General features: G+C 42.8%; 2 protein-coding genes across 2 annotated transcripts; both read right to left on the bottom strand.

Moving 5' to 3' along the window:
* Nucleotides 1–207: 207 nt before the first annotated feature.
* Nucleotides 208–7,778, bottom strand: LOC125521770 (zinc transporter ZTP29). Its single transcript, XM_048686834.2, has 13 exons — nt 7,584–7,778; nt 6,603–6,661; nt 6,395–6,487; nt 6,236–6,322; nt 6,066–6,147; nt 5,222–5,283; nt 4,584–4,640; nt 4,179–4,219; nt 3,523–3,590; nt 3,027–3,083; nt 2,826–2,943; nt 1,144–1,246; nt 208–476 (listed from the first exon to the last, which is right to left on the bottom strand). The coding sequence occupies exons 1-12, from the start codon at nt 7,645–7,647 to the stop codon at nt 1,201–1,203; spliced, it is 834 nt and encodes a 277-aa protein (XP_048542791.2). The 5' UTR covers nt 7,648–7,778; the 3' UTR covers nt 208–476; nt 1,144–1,200.
* A 298-nt stretch (nt 7,779–8,076) lies between these two features.
* Nucleotides 8,077–9,555, bottom strand: LOC125521771 (Bifunctional inhibitor/lipid-transfer protein/seed storage 2S albumin superfamily protein). The gene has a single exon (XM_048686835.2). The coding sequence runs from the start codon at nt 9,089–9,091 to the stop codon at nt 8,681–8,683; it is 411 nt and encodes a 136-aa protein (XP_048542792.1). The 5' UTR covers nt 9,092–9,555; the 3' UTR covers nt 8,077–8,680.
* Nucleotides 9,556–18,350: the final 8,795 nt, after the last annotated feature.

Below are 18,350 nucleotides of genomic sequence, written 5' to 3'. Positions count from 1 at the left end.
TATGCATCTATGATGAAGAGGCTGAGGGTAATAAAGGCCTCCATTATCTGTAAAAAAATGCTCTGGATCTCATGAGTTTGGCCTAAATCCATATGTTATCTCTTACCAAAACAATATGTCAACAGCTGATAGCAAGTCACTGGGTTTAACCTTTGCATAAAGTAAACTTTGAAGCATACGTGTTGGAGCACACGAGATACAATTCACTTTGGTAACAAATGGAGATCAATTGTTCATCTCATAATTTTCCTTTTTATTATTTACATCATACGAGTCCTTTTATTTCTCCCTTCCAGTAAGTACAGTTTTATTTGTTATGTACATTGTCAGAGTTTGAGAGTTCTAATTTTCTTGCAGCTACGGTAGCCCTGCAACTGGAGGTCATTGATGAGGGCCTAGATTTGAAAGTCATTGTAATAGATTGGAGAAGAACATATCATGGAATGTAATTGTATACACATCCTTCCAATCAGCACCTGTAGAAAATACAGAAATGTGATGCTGCAGAGGTCATGCTGTCTTGCCAGTTCCATGAATGAAATACTAAGGTAAGATGGCCAAACTTGTTTCTCCTAACCAATTCTTCGGTCTTGTATATTTTCTTCACAGAAGTTATGTTTATCGTTTGCAAAAGTATAGTTCACTTAAAATATGATTTTCCAAATATTTACCCATCTTCCGTTTCTCAGTGATCACTTAGGTCCAGTGTATCTATATGTGTAAAAAGAACACACTAAGCAATTAAGTTGATACATGCGATTTCTATTGTAATTAATTGCGACTGTTAGGGACTCATTTTAGACAAGTGCATGACTGATTACTTGAGTGGAGGGTTGCTGAGGATCATTCGCAGCTAAAATGCACCTTCCCTAGTTATTAGGTTTCCATGATACCTCAAGGATTGTTATGTCTCTGCACATCCATAGTTATTTAGAATGGAACATTGTAGTAGATACATGGCACGACTATTGACGATTTATGATGCTTTATTTTCATACATGAAGAAATGGAATTTGGTGTCACTTGCAGGTTCAACTATTCATTTCTACTAGTAATTTGGAAACTAAGTTTAAAGGAATAGGGACAGTGAAATTTATTTCTTAATAAATAGCACAATAGTAATGTCAAGGAAAAGTAGTATACCTTGTTGTAAGTCCATGATGCATTTGCCCATATCACTTATTGGGTTAGACTGAAACTTTAAGCGCTCATCTCCTTTGGAAGACTAACTTCCAGGAAGTACAAGCTGCCAATTGAAGTTTTATTGCACATCAGGAGACATTTCCAAACATATTTGCACTGATGTGAGGGAAAATGCAACTGTTATAAATGGTACTGGTACGTCAATTTATGTATCAGTGCATTGTTAGATAATGTTACCAAATTATGCCCTTTGCATCAATTCTTTGTCAAATTATGATCTTATATCACTACATGTTTCTGAGTTTTCTTCTGTATATCACTAATGTGGTCCCTTAAATTTGTGTGAAGCAGTTGTTTCTTTTGGGGGCATAAATATATGTAACGAGTCCTGAGCAAAAGGTGTTCCGAAATCTTTTTAGATAGTTATATATTGTACTAGAATTCGTTAAGTTATAAAAAAATATGAAGATACAAATTTTCATACAAGACCTTTGTGATTTTCAAGTTCTGACATACGGACACAAACTGCTAACATATTCAATATAGTAAGTTTATGCATTACTTCCATCTTGCATAGCATTCCCTACTATGAAGCCCTCACTGAATTGAAAGATCTTAATAGGATTTCAACTGTTTGGAATTTGTGCAATAAGGGACCTTTTGGATTTCAACCGTTTGGAATTTGTGCAATATGCCTACATACGGACACAACTTTTTGGATCAAATAATAAGACCACCAAAATTCCTGTGGATTCCTTTCCTTCACCTCATTTGCATAGGATTCTTAAGTCCTAACAGGAGGTTAAACCTCATGTAATTTTCCTTTGTGTCTTGCATGCACCTTCTCTCTTTTTTGATTCCTGTTTACTTCCTGTGGAGTATGCAAACATCATCTGTGCAAATTCCTATGTTTTGGTTCCAAAATCATGACATTTCGGTGCTATGTGCTTCCCATTCCTGTGTTTCTAGAATATTGCCTTCCAGAGAGGCTCTAAAAATAATATAGAGAGGGTCCCCCCTGACTTATTATGAATATGTACATGATACATTGAGCCGATGTAATACTTAGATGTTCTCATTATTAGTTTTGACTTTTGACTATTTAATGTTGCTAGCTACAGAAGTATTGGACATAATCTTGTTGCTAGCACTTGGGGATTAATCAAAGATCAACATATAGTTAATGCTGGTAGACATGATATTTTTATGTTAGCCAAAGTATTACAAACTAGAAATGGATTAAAGTAAATCTGTACTTGTTTGATGTCTCAGACTTACAATAAGTTAGTTGCATGATGCATGGAAAGTTATATGTAAGCAAGTGTTATAAAACTGCTTTAGTTTATAACTAGGATCTCCTAAAGATTGTCTCCAAAGTTTTGATAATATTCACCAAAGTGTGTTTACTGTTCTGTGTCTACTACTTATTTTTTGGATAACTTTCAGAATCTGGCCACCATCTAGTTCTTTGTTGGGCCAAATGCAATTTGTGGAAAAAATCTTGTGTGACCAAATTGGGAGGTAGATTTGGCTGTAGTCTTGTAGTCAAATTTGGCCAATTCTGGCTACAAGCTGACATGCATAACCCTTGGAAAGATGAATATACACACACCTCACGCACATAAAAGATAATTGCCTTATGTAATTTGAATTGCATTGCATATCATATGAGTTTAACGCACCTCATGGACATAAAAGCCATGCCAACGAATACAGCTTTCACAGCATCCTTGCGTCCAGCGTATTCAATTGCTAATGGTAGCATCTCATACAGTGTCAGAAATGCCATTACTCCTCCCACTGTACAAAATGGAAAATTTGAATAAATATTATGTTACTTAGCAAAACTTATTAACATTTTTGAACTGTTCTTTACTCATTACCTAATCCAAGTAGACCTTCCAATATTTCTGGATTTAAGTTGCTCGGAAATAGGTATGCTGCAAGTAGCACAATTTTATATGCCATGTTTGAGATACAAAAGAGGAAAATATAAATGAAGTGCACAAACTCAACCTAGGATGTTACTCACTGAAGGGGGGAAAATCTGCTTGTAATAAAGATAAGTTCTAGAGAAAGATTAGTCGCAACTGGTTGTTCACTGTTTAATAAAGCTCTGCATCTCATTGATTAGAGCATTTTTTAATGATCTACTCCCTCCGTCCTATAATATAAGGTGTTATTACAACCAGTGTACTCATATATTGATTGTAATAACATATTATATTATGGGACGGAGGGAGTATGTACCAAGATCCATTTTCAATGACTGAGCTTCTCAATCAGATAGTAACATGGATCAGTACATCATTACTTCGTGGGGAAAACTCAATTGCTTTGAACAAGTCACTTGTAATAGAATAAGCGAAGACAACCTACCGATGATAATTACACCTATTGGTTCCGCAAAACCAGCAAGGGTTGCTAGTTTGAACGCTTGCCATTTGCTGCATCATAGACACAAAATAACAATATTATTAAACTGTAAACAGCAAAGCTTATTTTCTTTCCAAATCAGTGTGACTATAATATTTATTATACATTTTATGTATTTTAGCAATTATATGCTTTTTTATTATAAAACAAATCATATGCTTCTTTAGGTAATAATTAGTTTGACTAACCTTGTGAATTAAACCAACTAAGCTGTGCCTATTTTCTGATCATTTAGGTGAGGTTTTTTATAAAATATGCCTACATATGAATCAGCACTGTCATGTTAAAATATGTACTTCCTTGTTTAGCTGCAAGTCTTCTCAACCCAGCATTCACACAGACCAAGAAAACACTATATCTAATAAGTTGGTGAGGAATGACCATGCATACCCCTAATAAATGAGATACTACAAGCACTTTACTCTTCCAGAGCACATTAAAGTCGGTGTAGAATGGACTATTGCATTAACCTATTTACCCCTCGATGGATAGTTATTTTGAAGTTGAGACTTCTCAAGCCAGGGACAGTTAATAGTGAAGGCCTGAAGGGGAGAGTGTAAAATATATGATGCATATTGTGTAATAATTTTAGCCAGTACCTGCAAGTGGCAAAATATGCAGGGAGAGCTACAGCAATACCCTGCACATGAACAGAAAAATGCTACAAGTATTAGCAGATTCTTTGGTCTTGTAAACTTAGCTATGTCATTAGAAACACACCAACTTTTCACAAGAATCAGTTGTGTAAAACTTCACCCAATATAGTATTGTACTATTATGTATCTTCGAATCTGCTATGCATTTGCACCGTAAAAAGGTGGGAAGTATCTAAGTCCCAATTTTGTATGTTGGCGATTGATTGAGATTGGGAATGGAAGTTCCACTTCCAGTTTCCACCAAAATGGATATAGTTTAGACTTTAGAGTCATTTTAGATACTTAGATGACATTTTCTGCTCCATACCCATTCCCTATTCCATCTAAAAGCATTATAGATTTAATTACCTCCGGGATGTAGTGTAGAGCTATAGCAATAACCAAGTTAAGGCCAACACGGAATCCCTGAAAGGTAGATAAGATTAATGGGATATACAACATAAACTACTATTCTCCATTAGTCAGTGTCTTGCTCATACTTATTTGATATGTTGACAGTGTTATGGGCTAAAAATAAACATGCATCCAGAATAACTGCAAAAATGCTATTCTACTATAACATGCACGAATGTCGAATGGAGATGTAATACTTTTAGACAAATGACCCGTAGATTGAAATATTAATATTTCTAGAATGTACTTATCCATGAAACAGAGTATGGAGTGTTCAATACTTCAATACGATTTATCAGGTACATAAATCAATAAAAAGAATACTCCCTCCGTCCCGAATTACTTGCCTTAGATTTGTCTAGATACGGATGTATCTAGACACATTTTAGTGTTAGATACATACGTATCTAGACAAATCTAAGACAAGTAATTTGGGACGGAGGTAATACCAGTCAATAATATATATAACATTAATTGAAATTTATCGTAAAAATTAATTCAATGGCAAAGGATAACATATACAAGCAATTTACTGATTCTGTCAAATGTGATCTGCCTGCCTATAATATACTAGTATTTTCTCAAATATATACCTTTGCGGTTCCGAGAAATGCTGCAGTACCCACCGGGAAGTTTTGCAAACTCACACCAGCAACTGTTCACATAAGAACTTCGTTCATGAATGTGATCATTAAAAATTATAAACTTGTAGGAAAGGGGCATATCATTGTGTATATGATATATTGTTCTACATAATTTTGAGAACTTTCTAATTTCATGTGCTTGATTTATTTTAGATTTATTCTTCTATCGCGTACTTTATGGAAAACTACTGCTGCTATCACCTGCCAAGATTGAATTAGTTTTAGGTGTTCAACAGGTGCTGTTGAAATAGAACTATTTTTGGTCATAACTCTATTAAACACTGAACAGGTCCTGAAGTTTTACTGCCAGCATCACTTGTTAAATCATGTCTATGATCTTAAATTGTATTTAGGTGTTCAATCTGAATCCTTTAATCTAATATTTCTACACACTGTCTTGTATGAACAAGCCCCATACGTTTGTTTGGAGTCAATATGCTCGAGCTCAGTACTGAAGTGTTATGTGTAGTCATATAACAATATCATCTGAAGAACCTATCACGAAAATGTGGATTTCTGTATAATATCTTAAAGGGCATGTTTTCTCTTTCCGGGCTCATGTTGTTGAAAACACTGTGATGCATTTTTGGTACTTGATGTTACAAGTTTTGCTTACTTCATGCTGTACAATGCTACTTTTCATTTGAAAGATTGAGCACACATGGATATATTCAATTATTCATACATTGAATGGCTGATAAGTTATCTTTGGTTCAGAAGCATCAACGTGGATGTGCAAATAGTTTGAGTAGAAAATATTTTATATGAAGCTAGCAAAGTACATCAGACTTACCAACTGCGGTGACAATTACACTAAAGATGACTCTTCTTCGGTGTCTCATCATAAGTTCCTTCCGTGCTGTACTGTTAACAGTCTTCTTCCCCAAATGAAATAATCCTATGTTACTTTTTCGATAAATGCTGACTGAAAAAGGCTGTTAGCAAAGTTGAGGGAATTTATACTTGTTTGTCATTTTCATCCGGTGGACTGCATTCTGGCTCAGGGAAAATATCGGCAATTGCTGAAAATAGAAGTGCCCCAGCAAAAAACTGCAAAGCAAGGATGAAAAAGATAAGAAATGGTACAGATGCCTTGCAAAACATCTTGCTTAAAACGCTCACCCAAAGGTTGCCTTTCAGAAAACCAATTGCATCAACAGCATCATAAGCCAGGTCAAAGAAGGACATGCTCAACATGAGCCCAGTAGCAAATCCCTAAAAAGAGTTGTCAAAACAATTGTTAAACGTTGATTTGTGTATAAATAAACCTATGCTGCTCTTTGGATGTGACCTTATGGTCAGAGTTAAGTAAATTGTTGTAGCATTTCACCTGTAATATCCCGAGTGTTCTGTTGTTTGGGGCATGATTTAGTATTGCCAGTAGTGCACCTGATGAGTAGCAATAAAGTATCATTGGCAAAAGTAGCAGGCAAATGCTAGATATCAAGAGGCACAACATCTTGCTTTTCATCTCTGCCTAGTCTATATCATTCCAACGCTTTCCAAATAAATTATGGGAAAGCTCCCATTGAGAAATAAAATTGCTTTTGGCTGTCACTTGAGTTATAGCAATAATAGTATCTGTAAAGCATCAGCTTATGGGCCCTCTATTCACGTTAGATCCTGGTTATATCATATTGCGTTGCTTACGAACTTAACACTTAAAGGCTTACTAACTAAACACTCGTCAGTTTTAAAAGCTGGAGTGTTTTTCCTGAAAACTTAAACCTACACTTAAAGGCTAGTTGGTGTCGAGGATTGGCAGGATGAGTTGGACACAGTGCAAAGATGGAGGGGGATACGAATTTGGGCGATGAGTGAGTGGATTCTGCTGTGGAAGCGGGTGTGCTGAACCAACAGGTAAGGACGTGTAATCCTTGTGCTCATGTGTGCTTCATCGAAAGTAATGTGTACACAAATTCTTCCCATTCTTGGTGTAACAGTAGCAGTCTATTTTCTCTCAGCTGTTAGATGCCAAGTATAAACTGAAAAGATTAATTACTCAATATTATGTTTCACTTTGAACAAACTACCATACTAACGGCCCACATAACATTCTCACAGGATATATATGAATGCCCCATGGACCTTGTACAATTTCGTGCTTAAGATGTACTGCGAGAAAAGAATCTTGATTGGAGCAACTAAATGGAAAACCCACACTACCAGTTACAGCTTTGGAAGGGAAACAATTGCAAAGGCAATGCATCAAATGAAACGCTTGATGCCAATGATGAATACTACTGTGCATGATAATAGTATGAACAGACAGCAGGAGTGAAGGGCTGAAGGAAGACGCATGTATGCGTACCGAGGGAGGTGCTTAAGCCGCCTACGAGAGACAGGGTGAGAGCAACAGCGACCTTGGGATCCATATGAACAGACCGGCTTTCTGATGGAGATGTATATGAGCTTTATATACAGGCCAGGATGGTGACTATGACGTTAGGCAGTCAAGGAGCCCCTGTGTGCGCGGCAACCGATGATGTGATTGAATGGAAAGAAGAGGGAGGGGTGATCAAGTGGAGCTGCTGGCGCCTGGTTATATATTAGCTTGAACATCTACTCAGAGAAGTTGAGGGGGGCAAGTTTGGAATGACTTGGCACATGCTTGCTTGCTCGGTAGCTGCCCTTAATTCTTGGACTTCCTGGTGGTTGGGGTATGCCTGCGGGTAAGGTCATGCTGTGAGGTAACTCTATGCTAGATTTCTTGTGTGTGGTAGATGGGAAGAAAGCTATTTGGGACTAGGAATCTTACAACCTGACTGGCAGAGCCTTGCTAACACCCGAGGGGCATATCTTACAAGCTGACTGGTAGAGCCTTGCTAACACCCGAGGGGCATATCTTATTTTGTTTTTGTATGGAATTATATCGTGTATGTAAGCACTAAATTTTGATTTTTCATCGTATAACTGCGGCACCGTATTAATTACTCCCTCCATTACACCCGAGGGGCATATTGACACGTTTTAGTGTGTTTGTTCACTCATTTCAGTCCGTATGTATCCCATATTAAAATATCCAAAACATTTTATATTTGTGAACAGAGAGAGTATATTAGTGTGTGAAATGAAGGAGGTTGAATCGTCTAAAGTCTGTAGCACATAGTTATTAGCTAGCTGCTGGTAATCTGAGGTTGGTTGCGTATCTAGTGCATGCCATGAAACATGCCTCTTTGCTTCAAATGCGCAGTTGCATCACCAGCATGATACAATAGTTAACTGAATTTGCAGATAAAAAGCAGCGAAAGTGGAGCAAGCAGGAGGCGGACGTAACAAAAAAAGGGACGCCCCAAGTAGTCGAGTGGTGCTCGGGTTAGATCAACTTTCTAGTCGCGTGTCAATGCTTGCTTGTCCCGTAGCCCAGTAGGAATATGTGTCACAAAGTGAAGGAGAAGGAGAACCGTGCTACGTAGCAGTGCACGAGCCTAGATCCTGACGCAGGTCGCTGTCGTCGTCGGCGGCGGCGCATATGGAGGGGAGGAGGGCGAGCATGCGGCGGTCGGCGCCCGAGATGGGCGGGCCGGCAAGGAGCAGGCAGAGGCAGGGCTGCCCCAGCTCGCGCACCGCCCAGCAGCAGTCGTCCGTGGGCGGCGCCGGGCTGAAGGGCGCCACCGCCGCCTTGCACGGGATCATCAGTCCCAGCAGCGCGCCGAGGTAGTTGTAGCTGCTACTGCCGCATGCCGCCGTCGACTCTCCTCCTTTTCCTCCTGCTGCCGGCGGTGATTCTCCGACGACGTCGAGCACCAGTGACAATGACACGACTAGCAGTAACAAGAGGAAGAGATCTGGTTTCTCGTCACGCCCCCGATGAATCATTCCGAACCAACGCAAGCTTGCTAGTGCAGCATGGTGAAATGCATAAATAAGACGTGATTGGATTGGTTGGTTAGGTAGGTCATGCGGTACGTCTTCTCTAGCAACCAATGAACGAATGCGTGAGTGAAAAATTACCCCCTCGTATAACTATAAGGATTAGTTTCATCCAATGCGACATGGAGTTTGTGAGCTACTAGCCCGAGTGAGCGGTAAATTTCATAAGAATAGCATTTTAAAAAAACTGTTTTTTTTCAAGAAACATTGATGTTTTTTCTAAATTTTCACAACGAAATCACATTCATGGAGGTGTGGGAAAAAATTGTTGCTCCAGAAAGTGTGTTTTTGAAGCATTTTGGAGCACTGTTTTTTTCCACACTTGCACGAATATGATTTCATCATGAAAATTTACACGCGTGTAGAAATACATCAATACTTCTGGCAAAAAAGTCCACAATTTATTGAAATTTTTACTATTCTATTGGAGTTTACTGTTTGCTCGAGCTTATGTGAGAGGGACGGTTCAATGGATGATTCATATCTCCCATTTTAACAGCACTTTCGCATCCAATGCAAATATTTTACTCACACAACCATTTGAAAGCACACTAAACAATAACTGAGGTCCGGTTCAATGGATGATCCATATCTCCCATTTTATTGCCTTAGTACCTACTGCGAGATAATGTCATCGCAGCTTATGAGTGCTTACACTATATGAAGAATAATAGGAGTAAGAAGAACTCTCATTGTGCCATTAAAGTAGACATGCAAAAGGCTTATGGCAGGTTGGAATGGGTATATCTGGAGGCAATCATGCGGAAAATTGGTTTGTGTGACTCCTTTGTGAGTGCAGTTATGAGAGGAGTTCGGTCTGTTTCATTCTCTTTGCGTTTCAATGGCAATCGAACAAGAGAATTTATCCCATCAAGGGGAATAAGGCAGGGGGGGTCCTATTTCTTCCTATCTGTTTCTGCTGGCAGGTGAAGGCCTTTCTTGTTTGATCAAGCATGCCAGCAATGAGGGAGTGCTTCAAGGGATAACAATTGCACCTCAAGCCCCAACCGTCCATCATCTTTTATTTGCTGATGATTGTATACTTTTTTGCAAAGCTAAGAATGATGAGGTGGAGGCGCTCAAGTCTGTCCTGGATAGGTATTGCGGAGCATCTGGACAGCGTATAAATGTTGACAAGTCAACGGTGTATTTTGGTAAGGGCAGCCCGGAATCAGCAAGGAATGAGATCAAGGGAATTCTGGAGGTGCATAATGAGACACTCAATGAAAAATATTTGGGGCTACCTACGGATATGGGGGACTCCAAAAATGGTGTTTTTAGCTATCTAAAAGACCGTATATGGAAGAGGGTGCAAGGATGGATCGAGAAAACTTTAGTGGGGAGTGGGAAAGAAGTGCTCATAAAATCAGTTGTGCAAGCAATTCCCACCTACTCGATGGCAATATTCAAATTACCACGGGTGTCCGCACTTGACGTCTATTATCCGCAAGTTCTGGTGGGGAAGTAAGTCAGGTGAAAGGAAGACGGCATGGGTGGCATGGGATGATATGACAATGCCGAAATATAAAGGGGGTCTTGGCTTCAGAGATTTGGAAATATTTAACCTAGCCCTGTTAGCAAAACAGGCCCGGAGAATCCTTCAGGAACCAGACTCCTTGAGTGCTCGAATTTTAAAGGCAGTTTACTTTCCGTCCTCGGATATTCTTTCAGCCGAGGTGGGGAGCTGTAACGCCCCAAGACCGATGTGCCAGGTGCCTTCGAGTTATTCGCTGCTGTTGCCATGTCATTTGCTTGTGTGTTGCATCTTGTCATGTCATCATGTGCTTTGCATCATCATATTTTAAAACTTGCATCCGTCCCGGTCTCCTCGTTCCTTCCGTTGTCCGTTCTGAGTCCAGACACCCTTGCACGCGCCCGCGGCATGTCCGAAATATTATTTTATAAGTGGCCGGAAAATGTTCTCGGATTGGGTTGAAAGTTGGCGTGTGGCCTTATTATAGTGTAGGTAGGCCGCCTGCCAAGTTTCATCACATTCGGAGTTCGTTTGATAGCCCAACCGTTAAACTATAGCGGCATTATAGCCGGTCTAACGTCGGACGTTTTCGGTCTCCGGAAACAGTCCCCAGGTCTCTCTCTTCTCTCTTCTCAGTCCATTGCCTTCTGCACTACATCTCACCGCCAGGCCCAGCCTAACCTCTCCCGTCAGCACGCGGCCCTCCTCGCGCGCGCGTCCGAGAAGTTGTCCCGGACCCGACCCGAACAGTCGTCACCGTCGTGTCCGGATCATCCCCAAACATCTACAAAATATCTCCGTTTTCTTTGTTTGGTCTCCCTAACCTATTTATCTAGGACCGTCCGATTTAATCGGAGGGACCAAATACCCCTACCCAAAAATTCACTTGTTATTTAAAGACTAAGCCCTAAAACCTAGGGGAGCTGTCCCATCCATCAATCCCCATGCCGCCGCCACCTTCCTTGTTTTCCCCATCGATCCAATCCATCGATCCCTCCTGATCTCTCCACCCAACCAGTGAGCCTCCTCCCGATCCCTTCCAAATCAATCGCAGTAGCCTCGCTCCGTTCGAGAGGAGCTCGACCCCGAGACTCCAGCCTCCTCTCGCGCCCGAGGGGCTCCCCGAGCACCTCGTTCCTGTCGGCTTTGACACCGAGCCACCGGCGAGCAGCAGCTGCAGAGCCATCGCCAGGCCAGCCCCGTCGCGCGCCATTTTCTTTCCCTTCCTCCCTGGCTCACTTCTCCTTCCGTTCTCTGATCCCTCTCTCTCTTTCTCGATGTGTGTTGACCGCAGGAGCCGCCGTGAACATCACCGCAGCAGCCGGTCGACCCCGCCTCTCCTGCCCGTTAACCACGCCGCCAAAGCCCTGCATCGCGCCAAGCGTCGCCGGCGCCCCATGTCCCGCCGCCCGGATCCGTCTCCCGAGCGCCGAGGACCCCGTCGTCGGACCAGCAGGTCCACTCGCCCCTTGCCCCTTTCCTTTTCCCCTGGTTCTCCTTCTCCTCTAACCATCTCTATCTTCTGCTCATGAACCCTCGTCGCCCGCTGCCCTCTCGTTCGTCTTCCTGCGGATCTAGTCCTCCCGCTGCCGCCTTGCCAGCCTCACTCACGCCCCTACTCGCCTGCGCCAAGTCCCTGTCGTCGCTGCTCCGCTTCCCTGCCGAACAGAGGACGCCCGCTCGTCCCAGCCGCGTTGACCGTCGATCCACGACACTTGAGCACCCGCGGGTCGGCCTCCTCCGCGCCAAGGCCCAGCTCCTCTTCACCAGATCCGCGGGCCTCCCTCTGCTTCCAACTGGGCCATGGCCCATGGTGAGAAACCCCCAGCGCCCATGTCCTGTTTCGGCCTGTAGCTCTAATTCGGCCCGATATGTTTTTTTTCGGGTCCTGCGAATTTTGCCAATTATCCAGAGAATTACAGATTTGCAAAAAAAACCTCTAACTTCATGCATATAATTACTCATGAACCATGCATCCATTTAAAACATGTCATATATGTAACTTGACTAGAATTTCATCTAGTTTAATAATTTACAACTTTCATCTATGTTTAAAATGTTTAAAATGATGTTTGATTAAATTTGCTCCTATGCCATGCTAATATGATTTAATTCATAACTAAATAACCGTAACTCGGAATTTAATAAACTTTATATGTAAATGGGGTAGAAAAATGCCTAGTTTAACATGGTGTACTTGTTTTGCATGTTTAACAACCCTAAAAGTGTGTTTAGGGCAGAACAGTACCATAACCAAAATATGCGTATGGGGATTTACCGGAATTGTTGTTTGTTGTTTCCGGCCTCATTTAAACTTGCCTAGATAGGTAGTTTTCTTTGCTTCACCCTCTTGCCATGTTTAAAAACATTTAATATTGTTGGGTACATAACGAGAGAGAACTAAATAAGTCATGTGGTGTTTTCTTCAATATGCAACGGAGTTGCATGTTGAGCTCCACTTAATTTGTAGTATTGTTTGTGCACTTTGCCATGCCATGCTTCATTAAACCGGACATGCATCATACTCGATTGTGTATCATGCCATGTTGATGTGTTGGTTGTTTACTATGTTGTTTGCTTCTTTCCGGTGTTGCTTCTTCGGGTTGGTTCCGATAACGTCGTGTTGTGAGGACCCGTTCGACTACGTCCGTTTTTCTTCTTCATGGACTCGTTCTTCTTCCTTGCGGGATTTCAGGCAAGATGACCATACCCTCGAAATCACTTCTATCTTTGCTTGCTTAGTTGCTCGCTCTTTTGCTATGCCTATGCTGCGATACCTACCACTTGCTTATCATGCCTCCCATATTGTTGAACCAAGCCTCTAACCCACCTTGTCCTAGCAAACCGTTGTTTGGCTATGTTACCGCTTTGCTCAGCCCCTCTTATAGTGTTGTTAGTTGCAGGTGAAGATTGAAGTTTGTTCCTTGTTGGAACATGGAGTTCGTTCCTTGTTGGAACATTGGTTACTTGTTGGGATATCACAATATATCTTATTTAATTAATGCATCTATATACTTGGTAAAGGGTGGAAGGCTCGGTCTTATGCCTGGTGTTTTGTTCCACTCTTGCCGCCCTAGTTTCCGTCATATCGGTGTTATGTTCCCGGATTTTGTGTTCCTTACGCGGTTGGGTAATAATGGGAACCCCTTGACAGTTCGCTTTGAATAAAACTCCTCTAGCAAGGCCCAACCTTGGTTTTACCATTTGCCACCTAGCCTTTTTCCCTTGGGAGTCGCGCATCCCGAGGGTCATCTTTATTTTAACCCCCCCGGGCCAGTGCTTGTCTAAGTGTTGGTCCAAACTAGAGCCACTTGCGGCGCCACCTCGGGGAAACTTGAGGGCTGGTTTTAGCTGTACGTAGTGTTCATCCGGTGTTGCCCTGAGAACGAGATATGTGCAGCTCCTATCAGGATGTCGGCGCATCGGGCGGCCTTGCTGGACTTGTTTTACCATTGTCGAAATGTCTTGTAACCGGGATTCCGAGTCTGATCGGGTCTTCCCGCTAGAAGGAATATCCTTCGTTGACCGTGAGAGCTTGTTATGGGCTATGTTGGGACACCCCTGCAGGGATTTGAACTTTCGAAAGCCGTGCCCGTGGTTATGGGCGGATGGGAATTTGTTAACGTCCGGTTGTAGAAAACCTGAAGTTGACCTTAATTAAAATGCATCAACCGCGTGTGTAACCGTGATGGTCTCTTTCCGGCGGAGTCCGGGAAGTGAACACGGTGTTGGAGTAATGCTTGACGTAGGTTGTTCTAGGATCACTTCTTGATCATACTTTTATCGACCGTGCTTTGCCTTCTCTTCTCGCTCTCATTTGCGTATGTTAGCCACCATATATGCTAGCCGCTTGCTGCAGCTCCACATCATATCTTTGCCTTACCTATAAGCTTAAATAGTCTTGATCGCGAGGGTGTGAGATTGCTGAGTCCCCGTGACTCACAGATACTTCCAAAACCAGCTTGCAGGTGCCATTGAACCGTGCCGGTGACGCAACTGAGCTCAGGAGGAGCTCGATGAAGATCTTGTCCTTTGTGTTGTTTCGTTTCAGTCGATCAGTAGTGGAGCCCAGTTGGGGTCGATCGGGGACCTTGTCGCATTTGGGGTTCTCCTTTTATTTTGGTTCCGTAGTCGGACCTTGATTGTATTTGGATGTTGTAATGCTTTATTCATGTAATTGTGTGAAGTGGCGATTGTAAGCCAACTATGTATCTCTTTCCCTTATGTATTACATGGGTTGTGTGAAGATTATCTCACTTGCGACATTGCTTTCAATGCGGTTATGCCTCTAAGTCGTGCTTCGACACGTGGGAGATATAGCCGCATCGAGGGCGTTACAGGAGCCGCCCATCACATGTACGGAGATCAATTTGTGAAGGCCGCGACATCCTCAAGGTTGGACTTATACGGCGAATAGGGGATGGACTCTCAACGAGTGTATGGAATGAAAATTGGATCCCAAGGGACTATCACTTGCGTCCCATTTGTCCTATTTCTGATGTTCCAGTGGAAGTAGTTTCAGACCTCATATGCCCAGCCACGAGGAGCTGGAACATGACAGTACTGCAACATCAGATGTTGCCTATAGACGTTGAGGCGGTCAAGAAAATTCCAATTAGTTACGTACTGCAGCCAGACTTTTGGGCTTGGCACTATGAACGATCGGGCTCTTTCTCAGTGCGATCAGCTTATAAGCTTGTTGTAGAAACGAAAAGCACCGAGAAGCTTGGCTCAATTGCGAGGCTGAGGCATCAAACACAAAACAAGAAGAGAAGTCGTGGAAGAAGCTTTGGTCAGTACAGGTTTTGCCAAAAATTTGAATGTTCGCCTGGCGGTTAGCTCGATCATCCCTGCCCACTGGGGAGGAGCGAGCGAGGCGTCAAATGGCTACATCGGCGACATGCATTATTTGTGGCGCAGCGGAGGACTCGTGGCGCCATGCACTGCTAGACTGCAACATGGCCAAGTCAGTATGGTCGCTCCGTGAGGATGATGTGATCATCCCTTTGGTGGGAGATGAAACTCTGAATGCGAAATTATGGATGTTTAACCTTACCAAAATGTTGAAGGAGGATCAGTGCGTGGAGGTTCTAGTGACATTATGGGCACTATGGTGGGCTCGACGCAAGGCGATCCACGAGCAAGAATTCCAAAGCCCATTGTCCACACATCTCTTTATTAGTAGGTACTTGGATGAGGTGCGAGGAAGTCAATGGGGCCAAAGTAGAAGTTATTGTTCAGCTACCATTTGAGCTCCTCAAGCATGGAAGCCACCGCTCGTGGGACATGCAAAGCTTAACGCTGATGCAGTAGTGGCAAAAAATACAAACAAAGGAGCCGTGGGAGTTGTGTGTAGGGATGAACATCGAAATTACTTGGGGGCTTCTGCGGTTGTTTTTGAAGGTTTGACGGAGCCTGAAATTTTGGGAGCGTTTGCGTGTCGAGAAGCTCAAGCTCTAGGTGAGGATTTGGCACTTCGCAAGATCCATATCGCTACCGACTGTCTGAGAGTCATACATGAGCTTAAGGAGACAGAGCAGCGTGGTGAGTACTGTATGATAGTGAAGGAGATTAACTCTCGTAGATCCATTTTTTTGGCATGTGAAATATGCCACAAGCAGCACGAGCACAATTTTGAGGCTCATACTATTGCTAAGATGGCTACTAGCTTGGATGTGGGACGTCATTTGTGGCTCTCCAATCCTCCTAGTAACCTTTGTATCCCACAAACCTTGTTTGATTGAATTAAAAGTGATGTTTCGTCTAAAAAAAGTACCTACTGCGAGATTGACCTGCAAAGATGAATTTGCCTAAAAAAACTTGCAAAGATGAATTGAATTACTTGCTTTCTAAAAATATGTTATCAATAAGCATTTTGAAATTTTAAGTATTTTAATATTTTCAGAGAGTTGGGCTTCGCTACGCTTGACTCGGCTCAAACCGAGCCGTCCCTCTCACTTAACACATGGGGGGGGGTGTGTTTTCTTTTTTCTTAAAATCGCATGGAATATTGTTTTTTTTACCTTTGTGCTAAATGTTGTGTATTTGTGCAATTTTCTCTAAAGCAAATTAGAATATTTCATCACAATGTCAAATGTATCTTATTTTATTAATAAAATGTTTTTATAAAGAATGCATGAGCACACACATAAGGGCAACTCCAAGCGGAACACCAAATGTCCACGGACATGTTCAGACATGTCCATAGATAGCGGGTAAGGCACCGGCCATCCAACCGGAGTCGCCTAAAGTTCAGCCGATTTGAAATGGACGATGACCTTGTAGGGGCACCTCTAAGGCCATCAACACCACTGTCTCGTCTACGCCGCCATCCAAGACGTTGTCGTCCGATTGAAGCAGCGTGATGACCGATATGAATTGTGTGAGTGAATTTTATCATCCTTCTCATAAGAGATCAACATGTAGCCGTGTTGGATTTTCCATGCAATAGAGTGTGTTTCGCGATTTCAATCTGGGTACTCGTCGAGGGTGGGATCCTCCTGCGCGACCACTAGCGCATAATAGCGATTCTTCTCCTCCTCCTCCTCCCCCTCCTCCTCGATGATGATGAGGGCGACCTTGTTCTCCACTTGCTCGTCATCAAAAGTCTGCACTTTCTTCTCCGAGAGCGGCACCCAGTCCGCTCACAGGGGAACCGACGCCTCAGAGTGGCATCCGATTAACGGACCTGTCCCCGGATATGGAGTCGGGCACATGTTAGAATAAAACACTAATGCAAGATCATAGACGACACACCGAGGCATGATATTTGTTAACGAGGTTCACCTATATGGCTACATCCCCAGGGATGACTACGGTCACTCCTCCCCAAGATACCGCAACATCGGCCGCCCGTGCGCTGGCACAAGCCGTTGGCTCCCCCGCGTACCTGTTGCTATCAAATTGTCATGGGTTACAACGTGTGGTGCCCCTCCGTATATAAGATGCCTAGGATACAACGTGTCCGACTCCTACACAACTCGTACCTAACCACACCAATTACAATTCCCAAGTCCATGTAACCCCCTGCGTACATAATATTCAACACAAATATAACAAACTCCACCTTGGCGAATATTCTCCACCAGTTAGAAGTCGTCCATACTCGAACCTCCATGTACTCCGGACTTGGGTTGTCTTCTTTGTAGCTTACTGAGAGTTACCCGACGAGCCAGACCCGCCGCCACCATGACTCCATTGCTACTCCTGTAGCTCCACTCTCCATGGCTCCATCGACAATAGTGCTCCCTTGCAACTTGTAAAGAGGCGAAGCCGTCCTCTCTCCTATCATCATAGTCACCCCATCTTCCATGATTTTCACGGTCTTCTTATCTCGATCACGACAGAATTCCATACCACCATCATGAAGAACACCAAGCAAAATTAGATTCCTCTCCTTAGCCCTGGCACATGCCTGACTCCCCGAAGCATTTGATCAACTCCATCAAACATCTTGATTTTTGTTGTCACCTACTCCAGCAACACGATAACCTGTGTCATCGCCCACATAGGCTAAACCAAACTCACCAGACTTGTACGAAGAGAACCACTCCCTGTTGGGAGTCGCATGAAAAGAGCAAGCTGAATCCAACATCCACGCTTCAGTTTTTGTTGACCGCTTGTTTGATACTACGAGAACATCACTACTGCTTTCTGAGTCATCACCACGAGTAGCCGCATTAGCACTTGCCCCACCCTTCAGTTCTAGGCATTCCCTCTTTACATGTCCCC

This window comes from Triticum urartu, chromosome 7A, assembly GCF_056163025.1.
Source record: "Triticum urartu cultivar PI428250 chromosome 7A, HENAU_Tu73, whole genome shotgun sequence".
Classification (NCBI taxonomy): domain Eukaryota; kingdom Viridiplantae; phylum Streptophyta; class Magnoliopsida; order Poales; family Poaceae; genus Triticum; species Triticum urartu.
The sequence above is the reverse complement of the archived record's forward strand: the minus strand, read 5'-3'. Positions and strand labels throughout refer to the sequence as shown.